Raw genomic sequence first — 17,839 nt, 5'->3', positions numbered from 1 at the left:
CTGAGGCTGAGCTTCCTCCATAATCTAAATACATAGGTCATGTTTACCACCCAGTTAAGAGGTTTTGTGTTCATTCTGCCATCGTTTATAAACTGAGTAGGTTCAGCAAAATATTAGGAGGAAATCCATGCTCAACTTCTCAAAGGAAAATGGATCAATTAAAACATGCAAGCGCATATTCCCCAAAAGTAATTTCTTAAGACAATGTTGCTTTAACAGTAGCACTTTCTTCAATTACATCAGAAAATCCATTCAAGGCAACAAATCTTGAAAGCCTACAACTGGAGCTGAGTGATAGATAAGGTGGTAAATGCTTGTATTGTCATCAAAAGTAACTGTAGTTTCAAGTTCAATGATCTCAAATGTTTAGATGACGGCACAGCTTACTGCCTAATTACTACAGAATTCTTAATCAATTCCCAGTATTTAGTTGTTCCTTTTGTATTCAAATATCTTTCTTGATGATTCATAGTGCTCAAAATGTAAAATCATTCAGACTTAAAACCTTCTGCAAGAAGAAATTTATCGTCAACTGCTATTTACATTCCCAACTCTTTGCGCGGAGATTCTGTTCAAAAGACTGTGCAATGGAGGAAACAGCCTCTCAATTTCTATCTTATCAGTTCCTCAAAAAGACAACAGATTTTACTTCCTAACTGCATAAAGTATCTTCATCATACATGTGTGCTCCGTAGAAGCACAATCAAATCGATCAACCAACATTTGTGTGCTCCATAGAAGCACAATCAAATCGATCAACCAACATTTTCATGTTTCTCACCATTTGTGATAATTATTCAATTCTTTCTACAAAAATAACGTTGCAATTTTCAACAGTACACTTTAATGCCACATTGTCTACACTACCCACATACACCACTATAAAATCTTTGTATCTGTCTACCAGCTCACTTTGCTACACGGCTTTATGTTGTCAACAAGGTTGGATGTAATAAGTTCAGTGTTAGATTGTAAACATCTTGGTATCAGCCTGGTATTTGGTAATATATATTGATATTTTAACAATGAAATAAGTATTCCTGTTTATAACATTAATATTTCTACTTGTCATACCTAATTATTGCTTATTACACCTATAAACCTGCATGACAACTCATCGCTAGATTCTGCAAATATCGATTTCCTCTGAAGGTCATTACATCTGACACAAGAAATATGGAAGAATTACATGAGTACAATTAGATAACTAAGTTTAGGTTTATAGTCACGTGTACCGAGGTACAGTGAAAAGCTTTGTTTTCTGCATGCTATCCAATCCGATAACACAATACACAAATATAATCAAGTCAGTTCTGATATAAAGGTAAATAACAATAGCAGAAAATCCCAGAATCAATAAAGTGAAAAAAAAGTCACAATGGCAACCAAAAATAACATCCAAAGATCACAAAAAGCTTTGGAAACAATTCAAACTGGACAGCTATTTAATTAAAAACTTAACTGTAAACTCTGCCTTATTAACAAATAATTAAAGTAGTCCATAAAACCTGTATGACATTTTGCGAATCTTACGCACAATGTTATCCAAGGTTTGTGTACAATAAGAAAAAATTGAACCTGCATGGTGCTGGTTTGGGGGAGGGGGTTGCGTGGTATCATTAAAAAAAAAATGATCAATCATTTTTGAAGCAACCAGATTTATAAATAAATTGAATAACTTTAACTACAAGTACATTGCTTTTTACACAACTAAATCGAATTCTCCCAAACCGCAATTTCACGAAAACTAAAGCAGAGAACGCTTCACAAAATGAAAATGCAATTATAAAATTCCAAATGATCAAGTCATAGCCGAGGAACTCAAAAGAAAGGTTCTTATTCTTCTTCTTCGGAGTTTTACGGCAGCCGGCATCCGCAACGTTGCATCAAAAGAAAGGTTATTTTTTTATTATTAACTCGATCCTGAGCAATTGAGTTATTTTTGGCAATAACGGTCAATTGATAGTTAATTACTCTCCAGTGCCTCAAACGCAGTGATTTACCTCCTCGGTGGCTACAATTACGAATTTACTTGTATTTGTGTCCACTGTTAAGGAAGGAAATTTCACAAGCTTTTAAAATGTGCTATGTTCATTGGGTTTAATGAGGATTCTCGGCCTCATCGGGGTGGGGCCTGCACCGTACACATTTTCAGGGAGGCACCGTATGATGAGCCCCCGGCCCGGCCCCTGCTCTCCTACCTGTCGGTGCGCTGTCCAAAATGCGCAGGTCGTAGGCCCCGGAGCAGCGGTAGTTGGCGGCGGTGCCGTTATCCCAGACCACCACCACCTCCTCGGCGCTCTCGAAGCTTCTGACGGTGCCCACATGCCCCTCTCCCCCGTCCTGCTTGCCCCACTTCCAGTCAGGGCCCCGCACCACTCGGGCCCCGACTCCCTCCATCATCACCCGGTTGTTCCTGGCGCCGCTCATGGTGGTCCGAGGAGTGGCGCAGCCCGCGGTGGGTGGGGGTGGGGGTGGCAGTGGCGGCGGCGGCACCCTCGGCCTGCACGGGAATCGCGGCACAATCGGGATTTTGTTTGTGCTGGGAAATCCGGGACCTCCACACAATCGAAAGAGGGAGGGAGGGTGGCACCGCGCATGTGCGGTCACAGCCTGTTCGCCTTGCGTCGCCGCCATGTTTAATGCTGGCAACGCATCCCATCTGTCGGATAATTCTTACGTCAAGAGGGATGACTCTCGCCCTTCATACGGTGGGGACGGGGGAGGGAGACTGTAAACAAAATCAAGGATAAACCAGAATCAAGGATAAACACGTTAACAGTTGTGACCGGCTTGCACTTTACGGTAAGTTCAGCATAGGCAGGTTCAGGAACAGCTACTTCCCCACAGCCAATTTAGCAATGTTAAAACATTTTGAGATTTAAAAAATCAAGTCTGCAATTTATCCCATCAGATAAAGCATAAAAAGAACTTTAATTTGACACCTAATTTATTCACTTTCATATCTTCAGTATTAAAAAAGTTATGGCCATTTTCATACTCGGAAATTAGCATCTTGTTCCCTATTGCTTTTCCATTGACTTAACACAAAAGCTGTGATCGAGGACAGTCAAATGCCCATAACTTTAATAAACATTAAGAGAACTGAAAGACATTTTCAGTTATTACAGATTGAAGCATTCTGAAACGTATATTAAACAAACTTACTTGGATAACCTGAAATTAAAGCATATAATTAGTTAGTTACCCAATTGTAGCTAATTCTAAAATTCAATTACTAGATCTAAACATCTATCCATTTCTTAACAAAAGATTTACATTTGTAAATAGCCTAAGTGTCCAAAGAACACTCACACAAGAATTCACAATTAAACATGATTTTTAAATTTCATTGTCATTAATTTATAGGCCAAATGGATGGAATTTAGTGTTTAATTGCTGTAAATTAATGGTCATTTAAATCATCTTGCGAGTGGGATTTTGTGGAACGCGCTGGTTTGGAACGTTGCGGTTGCGGTGGATATGAGCCCCATGTTGGCAGGAAAAATACTGCTGGTTCAGTTGGGCCCCAAGTCACCAACTCGCAACAAAATTTTGATTAAAGGGATCTTAAGAAGCACTTTTTAAATGGAAAAATAAACAGCCTACCTTGCCTTGTCCCCTACGTGAGATCCATCCCGTTGTCGGCGTTCGCGGTTTTAGAAGATGATTTTTAATTTACTACTAGATTAAGTGGGGCCCGTTGGGTCCCATGTTCACACGGGAGGGCTGGTCCCCCGACGCAATATTCCACCTCTCCACCAATTCCAATATTGATGGCCAGTGGGGGGGCTTTCTGGAGTGCTGGTATGGGTTCTTGGGGTGGCAGCTCAGTCCCTCAAGCCTGATATGCTGGCAGCTCACTCACGGCTGGTGGGCTGGCAGTTGACATGACTATTCCTTGAAATTCCATTTCAAGCAGGGTGCAAGGCCACCAAATTCAAATCCATGTTCCTACCATTTCAAGCAGGGTGCAAGGCCACCAAATTCAAGTGAAGTTTCTTACCAACATGAGCAGGGTGCAAGGCCACCGAATTCAAGTGCAGTTTCCAACCACTTCAAGCAGGGTGCAAGGCCACCGAATTCAAGTGCAATTTCATACCACTTCAAGCTGGACCCAAGGCCACCAAATTCAAGTGCAGTTTGATACCACTTTCAACAGGGTGCAAGACCATCAAATTCAGTGCAGTTTCATACCACTTCAAGCAGGATGCAAGGCTGCCAAATTCAAGTGCAGTTTCATTCCACTTCAAGCAGGGTGCAAGGCCACCAAATTCAAATGCAGCTTCATACCATTTCATGCAGGGTGAAACCACCATAAAACCACACAAAACACCAAACTCACTGTTCAGGAGACATTCAGTGTGTTCAGTTGATTCACAGATCAGACAGAGTCGTGACCTCTCCCCCATCATGCAGAGACTGAGCCACACCCACACTTCCGGGTTTTATAATCCCTCCCCTTCCCACTGGAAAAAGTGTGGCTTTCTTGGCGTGATTGACAGGAAAGAGATTCTTTTTAAACATTTTTTAAACACTAATAACTTTTATTTTTCATTGATGGGAAGAATTCAAAAATAACAGCGTAAGTGGTAGCGTTGTATCTAAAATCAATATACAGTGCAAACAGGAAGTGCATTTGCAGTAGTGCCTTTCAACTTCAAGCCAAAGCACCCAAGCCACCATTTGCAGTAAGTAGTGCTTTTCAACTTCAAGCCAAAGCACCCAAGCCACCATTTGCAGTAAGTAGTGCCTTTCAACTTAAAACCAAAGCACCCAAGCCACCATTTACAGTAAGTAGTGCCTTTCAACTTCAAGCCAACGCACCCAAGCCACCATTTGCAGTTAGTGGTGCCTTTCAACCTCAAGCCAAAGCACTCAAGCCACAATTTGCAGTAAGTAGTGCCTTTCAACTTCAAGGCAAAGCTCCCAAGCCACCATTTGCAGTAAGTACTGCCTTTCAACTTCATGCCACCATTTGCAGTAAGTAGTGCCTTTCAACTTCAAGCCAAATCACCCAAGCCATAATTTGCAGTAAGTAGTGTCTTTCAACTTCAAGCCAAAGCACCCAAGCCACCATTTGCAGTAAGTAGTGCCTTTCAACTTTAAACCAGCTCCCAAGCCACCATTTACAGTAAGTAGTGCCTTTCAACTTCAAGCCAACGCACCCAAGCCACCATTTGCAGTTAGTAGTGCCTTTCAAATTCAAGCCAAAGCTCCCAAGCCACCATTTGCAGTAAGTAGTGCCTTTCAACCTCAAGCCAAAGCACTCAAGCCACGATTTGCAGTAAGTAGTGCCTTTCAACTTCAAGGCAAAGCTCCCAAGCCACCATTTGCAGTAAGTAGTGCCTTTCAACTTCAAGCCAAAGCACCCAAGCCACCATTTGCAGTAAGTAGTGCCTTTCAACTTTAAACCAGCTCCCAAGCCACCATTTACAGTAAGTAGTGCCTTTCAACTTCAAGCCAACGCACCCAAGCCACCATTTGCAGTTAGTAGTGCCTTTCAAATTCAAGCCAAAGCACCCAAACAACCACTTGCAGGCAGTGCCTTTCTATTTCAAACAAACCATATTTTCATTTTCAAACCACATTAAGGAGACTCAGTTGTGTAGACATTTGTTCAGCGTTATTCAGGGCTCAGAGAGGCGTTACCCTTGGCTTCATCCATCAGAGACTGAGTGAGGCACACCACTTCCTGGTTTTATAGTCCCTCCCCCCAGCCAAAGCACCCAAGCCACCATTTGCAGTAAGTAGTGCCTTTCAACTTCAAGCCAAAGCTTCCAAGCCACCATTTGCAGTAAGCAGTGCCTTTCAACTCAATGCCACCATTTGCAGTAAGTAGTGCCTTTCAACTTCAAGCCAAAGCACCCAAGCCACCATTTGCTGTAAGTAGTGCCTTTCAACTTCAAGCCAAATCTCCCAAACCACCATTTGCAGTTAGTGCCTTTCAACTTCAAACAAAAGCACCCAAGCCACCATTTGCAGTAAGTAGTGCCTTTCAACTTTAAACCAGCTCCCAAGCCACCATTTACAGTAAGTAGTGCCTTTCAACTTCAAGCCAACGCACCCAAGCCACCATTTGCAGTTAGTAGTGCCTTTCAAATTCAAGCCAAAGCACCCAAGCCACCATTTGCAGTAAGTAGTGCTTTTCAACTTCAAGCCAAAGCTCCCAAGCCACCAAGCCACCATTTGCAGTAAGTAGTGCCTTTCAACCTCAAGCCAAAGCACTCAAGCCACAATTTGCAGTAAGTAGTGCCTTTCAACTTCAAGGCAAAGCTCCCAAGCCACCATTTGCAGTAAGTAGTGCCTTTCAACTTCAAGCCAAAGCACCCAAGCCACCATTTGCAGTAAGTAGTGCCTTTCAACTTTAAACCAGCTCCCAAGCCACCATTTACAGTAAGTAGTGCCTTTCAACTTCAAGCCAACGCACCCAAGCCACCATTTGCAGTTAGTAGTGCCTTTCAAATTCAAGCCAAAGCACCCAAACAACCACTTGCAGGCAGTGCCTTTCTATTTCAAACAAACCATATTTTCATTTTCAAACCACATTAAGGAGACTCAGTTGTGTAGACATTTGTTCAGCGTTATTCAGGGCTCAGAGAGTCGTTACCCTTGGCTTCATCCATCAGAGACTGAGTGAGGCACACCACTTCCTGGTTTTATAGTCCCTCCCCCCAGCCAAAGCTTCCAAGCCACCATTTGCAGTAAGCAGTGCCTTTCAACTCAATGCCACCATTTGCAGTAAGTAGTGCCTTTCAACTTCAAGCCAAAGCACCCAAGCCACCATTTGCTGTAAGTAGTGCCTTTCAACTTCAAGCCAAATCTCCCAAACCACCATTTGCAGTTAGTGCCTTTCAACTTCAAACAAAAGCACCCAAGCCACCATTTGCAGTAAGTAGTGCCTTTCAACTTCAAGCCAAAGCACCCAAGCCACCATTTGCAGTAAGTAGTGCCTTTCAACTTTAAGCAAAGCACCCAAGCCACCATTTGCAGTAAGAAGTGCCTTTCAACATCAAGCCAAAGCACCCAAGCGACAATTTGCAGTAAGTAGTGCCTTTCAACTTCAAACCAAAACACCTAAACAACCATTTGCAGGCAGTGCCTTTTTACTTCAAACAAACCATATTTTCATTTTCAAACCACATTAAGGGGACTCACGGTTGTGTAATCTGTTCAGTGTTATTCAGAGCTCAGAGAGACGTTGCCCTTGGCTTCATCCATCTTGCAGAGACTGAGTGAGGCACACCACTTCCTGGTTTTATAGTCCCTCCCCCCAGCCAAAGTACCCAAGCCACCATTTGCAGTAAGTAGTGCCTTTCAACTTCAAGCCAAAGCTTCCAAGCCACCATTTGCAGTAAGCAGTGCCTTTCAACTCAATGCCACCATTTGCAGTAAGTAGTGCCTTTCAACTTCAAGCCAAAGCACCCAAGCCACCATTTGCTGTAAGTAGTGCCTTTCAACTTCAAGCCAAATCTCCCAAACCACCATTTGCAGTTAGTGCCTTTCAACTTCAAACAAAAGCACCCAAGCCACCATTTGCAGTAAGTAGTGCCTTTCAACTTCAAGCCAAAGCACCCAAGCCACCATTTGCAGTAAGTAGTGCCTTTCAACTTTAAGCAAAGCACCCAAGCCACCATTTGCAGTAAGAAGTGCCTTTCAACATCAAGCCAAAGCACCCAAGCCACCATTTGCAGTAAGTAGTGCCTTTCAACTTCATGCCACCATTTGTAGTAAGTCGTGCCTTTCAACTTCAAGTCAAAGCACCCAAGCCACCATTTGCAGTAAGAAGTGCCTTTCAACTTCAAGCCAAATCACCCAAGCCACCATTTGCAGTAAGTAGTGCCTTTCAACTTCAAGCCAAAGCACCCAAGCCACAATTTGCAGTAAGTAGTGCCTTTCAACTTCAAACCAAAACACCTAAACAACCATTTGCAGGCAGTGCCTTTTTACTTCAAACAAACCATATTTTCATTTTCAAACCACATTAAGGGGACTCACGGTTGTGTAGACATCTGTTCAGTGTTATTCAGAGCTCAGAGAGACGTTGCCCTTGGCTTCATCCATCTTGCAGAGACTGAGTGAGGCACACCACTTCCTGGTTTTATAGTCCCTCCCCCTCCCTCCAGCAGGGGCAGCAGAGAGAATGGTGATTTAAAAAAAAAACATTAATATCTCTCTGATTTGTCATCGATGGGAAAAATCCTCCACACCCGTAAGGCGGAGGGGGGCTCTAAGCGAGGTGGCCACAAATGACAGCCGTAGGTTGCTGCGTTTTGTCAGAAATCGCAGCACAGTGGGCCAAAAGCGGTCAAGATCAGAGTTTTAGTAATATAGAAGATTGTATCTACTTTCAAATATTCATTTCGTTCTATAGGGAATTAATATTCAAATAATCAATAATGGAGAGTATTTCATAGTGAAGGCATCTTGTTGCATCAACTGGAGTGGCTTAGTTATCCTGTGATATCAAGATTATCCATTTCATATTTACCTTTCGTGAATTGTGTCTGAGTGCTCCGAAAAAGAATGTTTGCTGTTTTGCAAATCAAGTGACGCTGTAATCTTTTAATGTCAATCACTTTAAGTGGTAACTTGTCATGTTTAGTTGCTTGTTGTCGAAATGGTTGCTGGAACTGGAACTATATCTCATGGTGTAATCTTAATTTCACATGTTTCTGTGCATTTTCTTGCATGCTATTTCTCAGTTTTTGACAGACACACAAAAATGTTAATCATCCATCTTGTGGGGCCTGTGGGAGTACATATGTTTGGAAAATGACTGCAGGTGGCAGCATTCTTATCATTAAATATATTACTTACTTACTTACTTAATTTTTATTACAGACTCAAGGTCCAGATAAAAGACAAGACATTACATAGAATAAATTACATACAAAAGCACAGTAAATTACTTACAAAAGCACAATAAATTACCATACAAAAGCACAATAAATTACCATACAAAAGCACAATACATGGTTTAAGATCAAGAATAAAAAAATCAGTGCCCTCCAACGGGATAACTATACAATGTCTCCACAGCTGTGATTGGTAGCGTGTAGTTCCAAACCTTATTTTTGTTAAGGCCAAGATGATTTCATTTTCAGAGTCATTAATCCGGCAAATAAATTTAGACGTAAGATTTCTTAGGACAGTTTGTAAAGTATTCTCCTGCAGCCACAAACATTTCACTTGCAATACACCCTTAAGTAATATTCTCGTGGCATCATTATAAGCTATTTTAAGTCTCTGTAAGCTTGTTTTTCTGTAATTTGACCACAGGTGTGCAGTATAGAATGGTGTACAATATGCTCTGAACAGGGACATCTTCACTACATCTGCACACGCACTAAACTTGCTTAAGATAATGTTTCCTTGTGCACACAACATACGGCGTTGCCTATAAATATCCTCATCATCTGTCATTTGTTCTGTAATAAAATGTCCAAGATATTTGACCTTATTACAGACACTAAGATTATTATCAGACAATTAAAAAATCAGGAAATTTTAGACATTTATCCTCTTTGTAGCAATGTTACAAAATTTTGAGATTTAAAAAATCAAGTCTGCAATTTATCCCATCAGATAAAGCATAACAATAAGTTTAATTTGACACCAAATTCACTTTCATATCTCAAGTATTAAAAAAGTTATGACCATTTTCATACTCGGAAATTAGCATATTGTTCCCTATTGATTTTCAATGGACATTACAAAAAAGCTGTGATCTTGGATAGTCAACAGGCCATTTCTTAAGGAAAGGATAGTCAACAGGCCATTTCTTAAGGAAAGATTAACATTTTTAAATAGCCTAAGTGTCCAAAGATTATTCACAAATAATTCACAATATAACATGATTTTTATATCTAATTTACATTAATTTATAGGCCAAATGGAAGGAATTTAGTGTTCAATTGCTGTAAATAAATGCCCATTTAAATCGGCTTTCTAGTGGGTTCATGTGGAACGCTCCGGTTTAGAACGTTGACATAGCGCTGGATTAGTGCCCTCAAGTGCCGAGAAAAATACTGCGGGATATAAAAAGCCCAAAATGAGCTATTCGTTATAGATAATTTGATATATAGGGTTGTATATATGCCCCATTTAATGTAAAATAAGGTACATACCTTTAATTGTTTGCTCTATAAAACCCTGGGGCTGCGAGAGGTTGCGAGATTACTGTTTCATTACTATTACTATTTTAAATCTATTAGAACTATATTATCGAGGCCTATAAAACTAATAATACCTTTTGCGACCGGGTCTTGCAGCGATTTTTCGTTAATGATTTACTAGGCTGAACATGTGCGATTAGTACAGCCTAGTAAAAATCGCGTTTTAAACCCGCCCCCTCCAAACAGCGCCAAAATCGCGGGCCTGGCTGAGGGCAGATTCCCAATGGCGATTCAGGTAGGTTTTGTAACATACCTACTCTTTGGTTCTACAGATCATAACAGCACTCTTACCAGCATTATATTTAATATCATGTTCCACACCATACACAGAACATATAGCAATGAGCTGTTGGAGACCAGCGCTAGATGGAGTAAAGAACACAAGATTGTCTGCATACATAATATGGTTCACTAAATTAGTACCAATCATGCACCCAGTATTACACACTTTCAATTGCTTGGACAGATCATCAATACAGAAATTAAAAAGAACTGGGGACAAAATTCCCCCTTGTCTGACACCATTGCTAACCCCAAATGGGGCTGAGACCCTATTTTGCCCCATTTTACTTGCATAGTCTGGTGGGCATAACAGTATGCCAGAATTCTCACAATGTATTTAGGCACCCCTCTTTCACTCAATTTAACAAACAACTTTCTATGATTAACACGATCAAAGGCTTTGGAAGCATCAATAAAGCACATAAGAATTTATGTTTGAATTGATAAGAATTGATATTGTTCAGTAATGTTATGAAAGTGATAAAGTTCTTGCTTCTAAGATTTGCCTTTTGCTTAAGGAATATAATTGACAATCTTTAGCGTTTATATCGATCTGTCCACTTCGCCAATAACCCATGGCCAGTAAGATGTGATTTTGTAATGTTTGAAAGCTAGGGTGGATCAAACTTTGAGCTCATCTCTGTTGAATGGCCGATCACTATCCATCCCTCACTGTTTATGAATATAATTAAGATTTGAGAAAGTAACTTTGGCTGATATTGAACTGACAATCTCAATAATCCTCTATTCCATTATGATCAAGAATAACAAGCAAATTATCATGATACAGTACACATATGAAGTGAACAGTGTTAATCTATGGACTATTTGGTAACCCTGACATTTTTAGTATCAGTTTTGCAGGTATGAGATCTGTAGAATTTGCATTGAGCAAAATGATCTGTTTCTGGGAATTGCACCCTATCCCCTGTGCGGTTTAATTTTCACAATTACGTGCTCACCTTCGTAACCAATGAATAAAACATTCAGTTTGTGATTTCAGGATGATAATGTGATTATCTTGCAGTACAAAATGTGAGGTAGGCACTGTTATTAACTCATCAAAAAGTTTCTTTAACTCTTGTATGTTGTATGTGATTTTGTGAGAGTGAAGTTTCCTTGACGAGATTGAAATGCTGCCGTACACAGTGCAAAAACTGCATTTTGCATTTTTCATTTTGGGCACTGCATTCTCACATATAACTGATTTGCTTTTGGCATTTCCACTTCATAGCTAATGAGGTTGGTTGTAGGTATGGATTGATGCAGAAGGTAATCAATAGAATTTCTTAGCTAATGAGCAACATAATCAACATATGCTTAGAGCTTTAATATTCATTTTTTTGTATTGGGGAGGACCACAGTTAGGATTGTTTACTGGATTAATCAATGGCGTATGATTCATCACAACTTATAAATTATTATGATAAAGATACAGATGAAAATGTAAAATGCCCCAAGTGACAGTAGTAATTCTCATCTGTAACCAATGCTGCTTAAGGGTTTGAATGATTTCATTGCATTCATGACAAGTAACATTTGATTGGCTTTGTATTTCTGTACAAGCACCAATTACAATGGATATTCGCTGTCCAGGCTCAAAAGATGTATTGCCGATCTCGGTTTTCTGGCATAGCAGCAGAAGTTAACTCAGGTTCAAAACGCTTACTGTAGGTTAAGATAAGCTCCTGGCCAGTATGCTTTGCCCATCATCTTGACGTTATTAAGAAATGCAATACTGACCACAATGACCTTAACATTATGATCCGCCTGCTCCAAGATCTGATTTTTTTTAAAAAAGATCCTTGGGGGCCACAGTGACCATATCAAGATTGTGATAAAGCCCATATTGACTTAATCAAGTTACACCATCCACTGGGCCAGGTCAATGTAGTTGCAAATCATCACATACAGATGATGTCAAGGTTTAGGAAAACTGTATAAATGTTAGAGGGCAGTGAGGGTGTTACGGAGTTACAGAGCAATGACACAGGTTCCACTCCTCGGCCTCTGTCCTCAATGAAAGACTTGTTTGTCTGCAACCCACTGTTATGTTTCCTAGTATTGTAAGTTTTGTATCTCATCCATGGTTGGGAGGGGGATCCCACTGCTCGAAATATTGAACTGACAACTAAACCCATTCAGAAAAGGGTCTCAGGTAGTGAATTTGTAGTTCGAAGAAGGGTCCCAACTCAAAACACCACCTAGTCAAGTCAAGTCAAGTCAAGTCAAGTTTATTTGTCACATACACATACGAGATGTGCAGTGAAATGAAAAGTGGCAATGCTCGCGGACTTTGTGCAAAAAGACAAACAAACAAACAACCTAACAAACAAACTACAAACAGAATGGAACAGAATCACATATTATTTTACATATTAAATATTGTGGGCGGAAGGAAAAAGGGAAAAAAACAGCACTTTAAAAAAAAAGCAGTAGAGTGATACAGTAAAAGTTAGTCCCGGGTGAGATAGGAGTTTACAGTCCTAATGGCCTCTGAGAAGAAACTCCTTCTCAACCTCTCCGTTCTCACAGCATGGCAACGGAGGCGTTTGCCTGACCGTAGCACCTAGTCATGGGATGCCGAGTTACTCCAGCACTTGGTGTTTTTTTTTAGTAAACCAAGATCCTTATTATGAGACTAAGAAACATTATAAGACCTTACTTTCTATCTTTTTTTTTGCCTGAAAATTTAGGTTGCTGTGCTTCACGGTCACCTCGACTAGCACAGAAAATTTCAGCTTAAATATCGGCCGTTTTCCATGTTTTTAATGGGTGTGAAAGTGCGTGTTTCCCCATTCACTAACATGTACCGAAGTGACATATGTCCTGTCCAGCTCCTCTATTTGATACTTAAGACAGACCTCCATTCACGGTTGGCTCAAGAGTAACTCAGGAGAGGAACCCGGTAACTCGGGAGAAGAACTTGGTACATCGCAGAAATGAGAAGTAAACGGCAAACTTAGACATACATGTGGGAACTCGTTTAAACTCATGAACGTGATCTTGGAATCTCGTAGACAACCACGAGTGTGATTTTTTCTTTCACTCGGGATCACTTGTGGGTGGACTCACACCGTGAGACAGGTACATAAGGCAAAATTGACCTTATTTAGGAGTTGGTCCATTTATTCAACGGTTTCTCCGAATAGGACCTGTAAAGGAGTCTAGTCTGACACACTGTAACCTTTATTAGAGTCTTTAATATAGCACATGGCACACACGTCCCAGTACTGGCTGCACCCAGCCTTCAGGCATACCAGGACACAAAGGGAGGAGGAGTAGGGAGGAGATCATAGTTATACTGATATGAGAGGGCGTGTTAATGGTGATGAGGTAGCTACATTATAGGTTGCATGCATAAACCATCTACAGGACCCAATACTTGATCCTGCACAGCTGATTTCATCCTCCTGATTGCATTTTTTAATTATGCCACTGTTTGTAGAAATGGATTTTGTAGCTTTACACATCTGTATTTGCATGTCTCGTGTACAGTCTGTCTTGTATTTCCTCAGACTGGACTCAATTATTCCAAAAATAATGTGTCCTCTAATGTGTGAGTCCTTCAAATCTATTGATAAAAATACATCTATTGATGCTCCTGAACACAAGTGATGTAACGTGGGGTCATTAGGTGTTTCGAGTCTTTCAACATCAGACACCCACCCTGACCCAGGCGACCCAGCCGTGGTTGATCAGACCACGACTTGTGTTCAGGTGGCATTCGCTCCTCCCCATGGACCTCCTCTCCTGATCCAGAGCCATCTCGAGGCCCTCTCCGCTGCCTCTGTGGTGTTCTTGATGGCTCTTCTCCTCGCCACTCCGTTGATGCCCAGTGCACTCAAGGCTTTGTAGAGCGATTGCCCTACAAAACCTCTGCAGCCAACCTCAATGGGCATACACCTTGCCTTCCAGCCCTGCATACGGCAGTCTATGACCAGCTCTTCATACTTGGTCCTCTTCCTCTCGTGGGCCTCCTCCAGACGGTCCTCCCACGGCACTGCCAGTTCCAACATGACAATGTTTTTGGTCGCCTCTGAGACCAGGAGGATGTCTGGCCTCACGGTGGTCATGGCAATGTGCTGTGGGAACTTCAGCTGTTTCACCAGGTCTACAGAAAGCTGCCAGTCATGCGCAGCCGCCAGGATTCCTGACGGATTCCTGGCTGCTGTGGTTCTTGGCAGCTGCACTCCGGCCTTCACGAAGGTGATCATCTGAGTGGTAGGGCGTGCTCATCTGCAGCTGCTGATTCCCATGCTGATGGCTTCTGCAATGGGTTTAAGTATCTGGTTGTGACACCATGTGTACCGGCCCTGCCCAAGAGCCTTTGGGCAGCAGCTCAGGATGTGTTCCAACGTCCCCTTGCCTGAGCATTGCGGGCAATCCAGAGATTCCGCTTTGCCCCAGATGAAGAGGTTCGATGCGGGCAAGACATCATACACTGCCTGGACCAGGAACTTGATGCGCTGTGGTTCAGCCTGCCAGAGGTCAGTCCATGTGACTTTTCGGTCCATGGCCTGCTCCCACCTTGTCCAGGCCTCCTGCTGACTCAAGCCAACCGCTCTGGTACACCATTCCTCCTCCACCACTGCCCTCACTTCCCCCTGGGCCAGCCTGCGCCTCTCCTTCCCCGCGGCCTTGTCAAGCCGGGCAGTTGGGAAGATTCCCAGACCAGCTCTTTCCCGAGTCACTGCCCCCACCAGTACTCGGTATCCGAGACTCAGCTTGCAGCACGGCTTCGCCGGCTCTCCACTTCCTCCCAATTTTCACCTCCACCCCTGCCTGAGCCACCTTGGGATACTGGAGTCCCTGTGCAGCATCACCTCTCTGGCCCGAGTCACTTTAAACTCCTCCTCCAGGGACTTCAGGGGCAGCTGGAGCTTGGTGTTATTTCCGTAAAGGGCTATGCTGCTAAAAGCCCTGTCCCACTGTATGAGTTCATTCAAGTGCTCTCCCGAGTTTAAAAATAAATCTAACTCGTGGTAAGCACATTGAATGAACGTAGTGGATACGTCGGAGCTCGGGGACGTTTCTTAGCGGCTCGTAATGCTAACGGCAGGTACTCGGGAAGACTCGCTAATGGCAGGTAAGCTCGGGAAGACTCGTGAAGATTTTGCAACATGTTGAAAAATGTCCACGAGAGCCCCGAGTACCTGCAAGCAGCCTTTACCGTAAATTTCCGAGTTCGAATCAGAGCAAACTCGGGAGAACTCTTTGAATGAACTCGTACAGTGGGACAGGGCTTTAAAGTTCCTGGGCAGTCCTAGCCACCTCCTGAGGAAGCTGCTGACTTTCCTCTCCAATCTCTCTATGATGGATATTGGGACTTGGTAGACAAGCAGTGGCCAGAGTATCCTTGGCAGGATACCATGCTGGTAAATCTATGCCCCGACCGGTCCACCGCTCTCAACCAGCTCTCCAGCTCCTGACAGGTTGCCTGGACTGATGCTGTATCCTCAAGGCTGCTGTTAAATACCTTGCCAAGACTCTTCATTTTTATCTGTTAAAAATGTTACCGCTGCTAAAAAAAAAACTTTTAAACGATTCCCTGCTCCTAATTATGTGAGTAAAAAAAATAAATTCTATTTTATTTCTTGGCAAGTTGCAATGTGCTTGTAGTACATGTAATTCATTCTCCTAGGTCTCATTTAAAGCTTTCTGGTATGGTACAATGCTCGCCCTGTGTGATCTATGAGATACAATATCATCTTTATTTTTGTTCTATTTTATTTTATTGCCATAGCTACTTCCATAAACGTCATAAACGTTTCTTTCAACTGTGTTCACCCTTTAGTTAAGTTACTTGGCAGTCCAGCAGTTCAGCTAGTTTTTTTTTTCTATCTTGTTCTACTTTCAATCAAAATGCATAGATTGCTGTCTCATCGTGCACATCAATTTGATGCCTACCCCTCGATCAGACCATGTGCAGTGTTTAGTGTTCTGATTCAGGCATCTAAATGTTACAGATTTGTCAACTAGCACCTCAGCACATTTTCACACAGAGAGTGGTGAATCTCTGGAATTCTCTGCCGCCAAAGGTAGTTGAGGCCAGTTCATTGGCTATATTTAAGAGGGAGTTAGACGTGGCCCTTGTGGCTAAAGGGATCAGGGGGTATGGAGAGAAGGCAGGAACAGGATACTGAGTTGGATGATCAGCCATGATCATATTAAATGGCGGTGCAGGCTCGAAGGACCGAACGGCCTACTCCTGCACCTATTTTCTATGTTTCTATGTTTCTATCTGATCCCATGTCTTAATATCTCTCTCTGAGACAGTCGTTGGTAATTTAAACCAACATAAAAAGCAATAGAGTAACTTTATAATGTCAAAATAGCATTTCCTACTTGGCTTTCTTCCATACAGACAGAAATTCCCTTGATTTTTTGGACTAAATACTGCAACAACATAGAGATTCAAGATTCAAGATTCAAGAGAGATTATTGTCATGTTTCCCTGATAGGACAATGAAATTCTTGCTTTGCTTCAGCACAACAGAACATAGTAGGCATGACTACAAAACAGATCAGTGTGTCCATATACCATTATATAAATATATACACACATGAATAAATAAATTGATGAAGTGCAAATAACAGATAATGGGCTATTAATGTTCAGAGTTTTGTCCGAGCCAAGTGTAATAGCCTGATGGCTGTGGGGAAGTAGCTATTCCTGAACCTGGTCGTTGCAGTCTTCAGGCTCCTGTACCCTCTACCTGAAGGTAGCAGGGAAATGAGTGTGTGGCCAGGATGGTGTGGGTCCTTGATGATACTGCCAGCCTTTTTGAGGCAGCGACTGCGATAGAACCCTTCGATGGAAGGGAGGTCAGAGCCGATGATGGACTAGGCAGTGTTTACTACTTTTTGTAATCTTTTCCTCTCCAGCCCGCTCAAGTTGCTGAACCAAGCCATGATACAACCAGTCAGCATGCTGTCATAGAGAGCTGTTAGTCACATGATATAATCCTTAAAGGGGTAAACCTTATAATCTGCATGCTTATTCTCAATATTACTTGTGCCACCTAATTATGCCACTTAATTATTCCATATTAGATTAATTAGGGTTATTTATTGTGCCCTTTATGGGTGACTATTTGCATACCTTGGGTGTGCAAGCAAAGAATTTCATTGTGACTTGTCATATGTGACAATAAAGTATTCAATTCAATTCAATCAATAATTATGTACAAAATCTCCAAGGTCCTTCCAATTGACTATATTGATTTCTGCTGATGGTTTGAAATTTGCACAGTATCCTAGAACACTCTGAAGGGTTTTATTGCTAATTAACTACCTGTTGAAATCTTATTACTTCTAGCAAAAATAGATGACCAAACAATAGAAAACCAAAATAATCTGTGTTTTTGCAGATGCTG

At 41.9% G+C, this 17,839-nt stretch overlaps 1 protein-coding gene across 1 annotated transcript in view; it reads right to left on the bottom strand.

The window, feature by feature from the left end:
* mib1 (MIB E3 ubiquitin protein ligase 1) overlaps positions 1-2,545 on the bottom strand; it is a 127,200-nt gene extending 124,655 nt beyond the window's left edge. Inside the window, exon 1 of the mRNA XM_055633435.1 lies at positions 2,202-2,545. Within this exon, the coding sequence (XP_055489410.1) occupies positions 2,202-2,430 (229 nt within the window). The 5' untranslated portion in view covers positions 2,431-2,545. The remainder of the gene's footprint in view (positions 1-2,201) is intronic.
* Positions 2,546-17,839: the final 15,294 nt, after the last annotated feature.

The sequence above is a fragment of the Leucoraja erinacea genome, chromosome 4 (genome assembly GCF_028641065.1).
Source record: "Leucoraja erinacea ecotype New England chromosome 4, Leri_hhj_1, whole genome shotgun sequence".
In the NCBI taxonomy this organism is placed as follows: Eukaryota; Metazoa; Chordata; class Chondrichthyes; order Rajiformes; family Rajidae; genus Leucoraja; species Leucoraja erinaceus.
Note: the sequence above shows the minus strand (reverse complement) of the source record. Positions and strands in the feature narration are given on the sequence as shown.